Source organism: Geospiza fortis, unplaced genomic scaffold (assembly GCF_000277835.1).
Source record: "Geospiza fortis unplaced genomic scaffold, GeoFor_1.0 scaffold157, whole genome shotgun sequence".
Lineage (NCBI taxonomy): Eukaryota > Metazoa > Chordata > Aves > Passeriformes > Thraupidae > Geospiza > Geospiza fortis.
Genome location: NW_005054314.1, coordinates 8,356,467 through 8,362,123, shown reverse-complemented (window position 1 = coordinate 8,362,123; position 5,657 = coordinate 8,356,467). Strand labels below are relative to the sequence as shown.

At 55.0% G+C, this 5,657-nt stretch overlaps 1 protein-coding gene and 1 long non-coding RNA gene across 2 annotated transcripts in view; both read right to left on the bottom strand.

Moving 5' to 3' along the window:
• LOC102036465 (transmembrane gamma-carboxyglutamic acid protein 3) overlaps positions 1-1,348 on the bottom strand; it is a 4,217-nt gene extending 2,869 nt beyond the window's left edge. Inside the window, 2 exon segments of the mRNA XM_031056121.1 lie at positions 1-20; positions 1,342-1,348. Coding sequence (XP_030911981.1) covers positions 1-20; positions 1,342-1,348 — 27 coding nt within the window.
• Positions 1,349-1,606: 258 nt separating this feature from the next.
• LOC115947772 lies at positions 1,607-3,755 on the bottom strand. Its single transcript, XR_004081631.1, has 3 exons — positions 3,705-3,755; positions 2,942-3,505; positions 1,607-2,076 (listed from the first exon to the last, which is right to left on the bottom strand). It is a non-coding gene; the product is annotated as an uncharacterized LOC115947772 (long non-coding RNA).
• Between the last annotated feature and the right edge of the window lie 1,902 nt (positions 3,756-5,657).

The following is a 5,657-nucleotide window of genomic DNA, read 5'->3' as shown; positions in this document are numbered from 1 at the left end:
ATTCCTGGCCCCCAAGAACACTGCAGCACACAAGGCAGACACATTCTGAGCAGGGACAGATACCCCTACCCCATAGCTGGCCTCTGCCCAGCCAAGCTTCCAGACACCACACGCATCCCCAACACCAAAAACCCAGGGCTACAATCAGGTAGGACAGCAGGTAGGACAGCCAAAGGGGCACAGGACTCTTGGGGTCTGCACCAGGAGCCCTCCTGTCAGGCCTGAGGTGCTAGAGACACCAGAAGCAGCAGCTGCAGCCACACAGGGCAACTGAGGAAGAGACAAAAGGTTCCAAAAGTATTTGTTTCCAACCTTCTGTCCCTGATGGATTTCATCTTTCTGCCCCTTTGCTGCAGGGCAAGGGAGATCCCACCAGGAGAGCAAGACCCCACAGGGCTGGGACACAGAGCTGTGCCAGGACACGGGGCCAGCACTGAGAGGGACTCAGAGCCCACAGTTCAACACGACAGCCTGCTGGGAGCTGGTGTCCCTGCTGCCAGCTGCTCAGGGTCATGCAAGCTCAGGTGGCATCAAGGACTCTGTCCAGGCCCCAGAGAAACCACTGTCTTCTCCCAGGCCCAGGAGAACAAGGGCAAACATTCCCAAAACACAGGGACAGCACAGGGGGTATGAGTCAGGGGCCTGAGCAACCTCTCCTCACACAGCAGCACATTCTCATCCCCACTGTGTTTTGATGCAGAGGCCTCACAAACTTTCCTCTGCTCCCAAAACCTGGGAGACTCAAGTCTTCCCACAGTGCATGCAGTCCTGAAGTCAGGAGCAGGAACAGCACCTTCCTGCCTGCAAGAGGGACACCAAAGCCTCTCCCCATATCCTGCAGGAGGGACACCTCCAGGGGGTGCAGGAGGCCAGCACCTGCCAGGACCTGCAGCAGCACAGGAGGCAAAGAAGCTGTTTGCTCAGAGAGCAGAAACTTCACACAGAACATGATCCTTCCAGGATCCAAACACACATTTCATGAATGAGTGTTTCCATAATGCAGGTCAACACACTCAGCTCTAGGCTGCTTCCAGCTCTTCCTACCAAGCCACAAAATCCTGCTGCTTCCCTTGGGAACGTGAATCAGTTCAGCTGGGTGATCCACAGGAACCTATTTACCTCCTTCACCCTCAGGCTCAGTTTTCCACTGGATCAACAAGGTGAACCCATTCACACAGCAGCAGGAGTAGCAGAGGAGGCAGGGGGACACAATCTCCCATCTGACCAGCTTGGTGCTAACAAAATACTGGCTCCACAAGCAAAACTGTCAGTGAAAAGCCACCAACTTCTTTCCTTAGGAGCCTTTTGCCAGGAAGAAAGGCAAGTTTCCTTCTGCTTTACCTTCCATATATGCTGCTGCTGAAACAATACAGCAAGGTATTTGTGAGAGTGTTTGGAAATATCAACAGGGACAAGATCATGGTGTAAGAAACAACTACTACTGTGCTCCACCAGCCTGGGCTTGGAGGCACTGAGCTGCTTTTGTGCTGTGTAGGTGCATTTTCCCCTCGTGATTTATTAATGCCTTGCTTCTGTGAGAGTTTGCAGAGGGCTGAACCACTGAGGTGTGAATGAAGAGCAGCATGAATGATGTGAGTCACAGATCTTCCCTCAGAATCGACTTTATTATGCAAACCATTTTTTTTTTTTACAAGGACAACCGAAAAAGCATTTTCAAGAGGCACAGAAGGCATCTTGCAGAAGGGCAGGGATCAGCTTGCCTTGGCTTTCACAGTTGAGGAGGGCTATGCTGGCTGGAGAGGGAACAGGCTGGCAGGCTGACCTTGTCTTGAGCCTTTCCAGAAGGAGATGAAATTTTACAAAGACAACATTCACTCTGCAAATGTCCTGTACTTTGCTGGAGAAGTCTGGCCTCACCTCCTTTGCCTCCCACCTTGATCAGGTCGTGGTATAAACTCTCCCCTCCTTGGCACTTGAGCCTGAGACTTGGATTTCAACTTCCTCAGCACATCTTAGAGCAACAGGCTTGGCTGCAGATCTCACAGTCAGGGTTTTCCATCCCTGCAGAAAGCAGTCACTGGACCCCTTCCCTGCTTTGCCATGCTGAGCTGGCCACTAAGGTAGGAAATAAAAACAGACACACAGGCAGGCAGGTATCAAAAGCACTTTCCCAACTGCAAGCATGCTGTGACAGAGGTGTGTGTTTTTCCCCACATGCAATTTCCCTCAGGGACACAGAAATGGCAGGAGAGCAGAAACTGAGGCACTGCTCCTTCCCCTTGAAAGTGCAAAGTGGCTCAGGACCAGAGCAGGAAAACCAGTGGCCCTCAGGAAATGAGCCTCTCATCTCTACTGGATCCCCAGGTGACATGAAGAGCAGACAGCCAGGCAGGTCCTGTCCCCAAACCAGGGGGCTGAGGGGACCTGCCAATGCCCAGCAGCCCCAGTGCTGATCCCCTGTGCCTCTCCAAGCCTCCCCACACCAGCTGGAGAACCGGTGCTCAGGAAAGATCAGAGCTTTTAGGCAGGGGAAGCAGGAGCAAAGGCTGGGTTCACCTCAGCCCTGCTGGCTTTGCTGAGGTGCTGCTGGCCCCTGGTGGACACCACCCCATGTCTCAGCTGCCCTGCTTGGGGGGCTGCTTCTCTGGGGAAGGGCTGTGGCTGTGCCTGCAGAGGGACAGCCAGGGATGGCAGGGACCATGTGGTGGAGAACCTGCCCATCACCACATCCCCCCCTGAACATAAGGGTCACCATGAAGGGGACACTGCCACCACAGGGAACACCTTCCACCACCAGGACATGCTGGTGAGCCAGCACCTGAGCTCTGGGAAGGAGAAAAGGCAGCAGTGGAGGAAGGCAGGGACCCAGCTGGGCACCCTCCTCATTAACTGAAGATTAAAGCAGCCTTTTAAAAACACTGCCTGAAGATCTCTGCTCCCTCCCGCACCAGCACAGCAGAGATAATGAAAGAAGGCATACCTGTCATCCCTGAGGTCCTCCTCCTCCTCCCCAGCGTGGCTACTGCCTCCACCTTCACAGCTGGCTCTGGTGGCACTCCAAGCAAGTCCTGAGATCCCAGACAGATCTCTCCATCTCCCCTTCACTACTGCCGTCCTCCTTATGCTCCCATCACACCAGGGCACGCAGCCTTCGTGCAGGCTGCCCAGGAGAGCCAGAGGGAGGCTTGAGCCCAGCTCTGGACAGGCCACACACCTCTCTGCAGCCTTGCCAGGCTCAGCCCATCTTTAGTGCTGGCCCAGCAGTGCTCTGGGTGTGGCACAGCGAGCTCGGGGTGGGGCTGAGCTCGGCTGCCTGCACAGAACACAGAGCCCCGGTGCCACCGGGCACACAGGGCAGTGTGGCCCCCAGGGTGGGCATGGGCACGAGGAGCACTGCTGATGAGAGATGTCAGAGCAGACAGGCAGCCCAGAGGGCCCTGGGGAGGCCCGTCCTGCACAGCAAGCAGCACACAGAGACACAAATGCTGCAGCTCCGGGTAGTCCCGGAGAGGTCAGACCTTCAGCACCTCCTCTCGACTCCCACCTTGCAGAGGGGAGAGAGAAGCACAAGTCAGGCCGGACCTCACACCTCAGCCAGGGCCAACAGCTGATGGCAGCTGCTCCCCAGAGAGGATAACACCCCCCAAAATGCACAGGCACCCCTTTGTTGAGAGGTGGCTGTCAAACATCCCCCTTCTCTCCAGCACCACCGACACCTCTCCGCCTTGCCTGGGAGCACTTACTTGCCATGCTGCCTCACTCGGCCAAGGGGGCTCCTGCCTACCTGCAGGGAAGAAAACAGGAGAGTCACTGACAGCTTAAATTTCCAACCCAGTTTCAAAGCCCAAGCTTCCATCACCCAGGATCAGATTCATGCAGAAAGCATGGTGCTGAGCAGTGGACCCATGACAGATCCCAGCCCAGCAGTGCCCCTGCAGAGAGCCAAGGATTCCAGCTGCCTCCCTGCTCCTCACCTGCCTGGAGGGGCTGGAGGGGCTCAGGGCACCCTCAGCTCCCAGAGAGAAGCGGGGCCCTTGCAGACCAGCAAAGTAGGAGGGAAAAACTGGATGAAGGATAAGACTCCATTTCTCACCAGCAGATGAGATGACCTGCATGTCAGAGACTGCTGGGAGCAGCCTGGTGCTCTTCCCTTCCACAAGAGATTGATGGATACAGGTGAAGCAATCATCTTATTTTAGAGCAACTTCACAGACGTGCCAGTTCTCACTTCTGCAACTCCTACCCACAATCTGGTTGTTGGGCCAAGCTAAGGGCAGCAGCAAGAGTGACAGAGCTGCCTGCACACCCAGGACAACAGCTCTCCAGCTGGACAAGCACTTTTTGTGCTTCGAAAGCAAAACTGAACTAAACAAAACCCCACAGAAGTCAAACGAAGCCCTGCAGAGGATATCTGTTTGTTTTCCACGCTTTGTCTTCTCCCTGTGCTCAATGCCCCATGGATTAGAGTGCCCTGGGCTGGCTATTGCTGTGTGTGACACTCGCTGTGGCAAAGCTACAACTCTGTCAGGAGACAGAGGGAACAGGACTGCCCAGCTCCTGCAGGGATTTACTGCAGATGAAGGAGCAAGCATGGTTAGAAACAGCAGGAACTAAACTACGTGCTGGTCTCAGGCCCAGGACTTCAGATATCCTGTTATTCCAAAAGCACTTGGATCTGCCCTGCTGGGGTCAGGGACAGAACAGAGCTGCCCACAGGGTCAGCAGGGCTGGAAACACACTTCTCCTTTCACATGAAAGGCAGGCACCCAGAAGGGCTGATGCTGCACACCAGCACAACTCACAACAGCCACCTTCCAGTAAATGCAGCACCTCTCCCTGCCAGCATCAGGTTTGCTGTGCTTTCCAAGGCTCCTACACCTCAAAGTGCCAGGAGGGCATGCAAGCCTGGAGCTGTGTCCAGAGAGGGAAAGCAGCTTCTTCCCAACAGTTTGGGAAGCTCAGATTGCAAACCTCAGTCTGGAGTGAGGGAAAGCAGCACCAGAAGTACATGGGAGAGGTCTGCTGCCTCCAGTGCCCCACAGCCCAACCCTGCTTCTCTGAGCCCTTCTGGGGGATGTGAGAGGCCTCTGGATCCATGAATTCCCCCACAGGCTCTGGGCAGGGACCACCTGACCCACTGTCATCAGTTCTTACAAAGAGACCCAAAGCCCCAGGATAAAAGAAGGCATAGCACAGAGCACATGCCACAGTTTCCACACAAACCCTCCTTGTTACAGGCATCCTCCCCCTCTGATGGACAGGAGAACAAAGACACAGAAAGAAGGATATTCTCACGTCACACACCAGGCAACAAATTTAATGCTGTTTCATTTAATTTACACTCTTTTACTTTCTTCCACGTATCTGTGTCAGTGCACCCAGTGCCACAATCAGGGAGCTGCACACAAGCCTCCAAGCACAAACAATGCCGGTGAGAAGGGCAGACGTCCCAGACGCTTATTTTTATTTCCACATGCAAATTCCTGGCCACCTCCCCTGGCTCCAGCGAGCAGGAAAAGCTGGAGCAGCGCACACGCTGACGCCAAGGGCAGCAGCATCCCTCCTGCCCCCACACAAGCCAAGAGAAGCCTGAAGCTGGAGGCTGACCTAGCAGACGCCCACCCATTCCCGATGCCCCCCCTCCGGCTTCCCATCCTCTATAAATACCCCATCGATAGGAGGTTGCTAAGGCAACC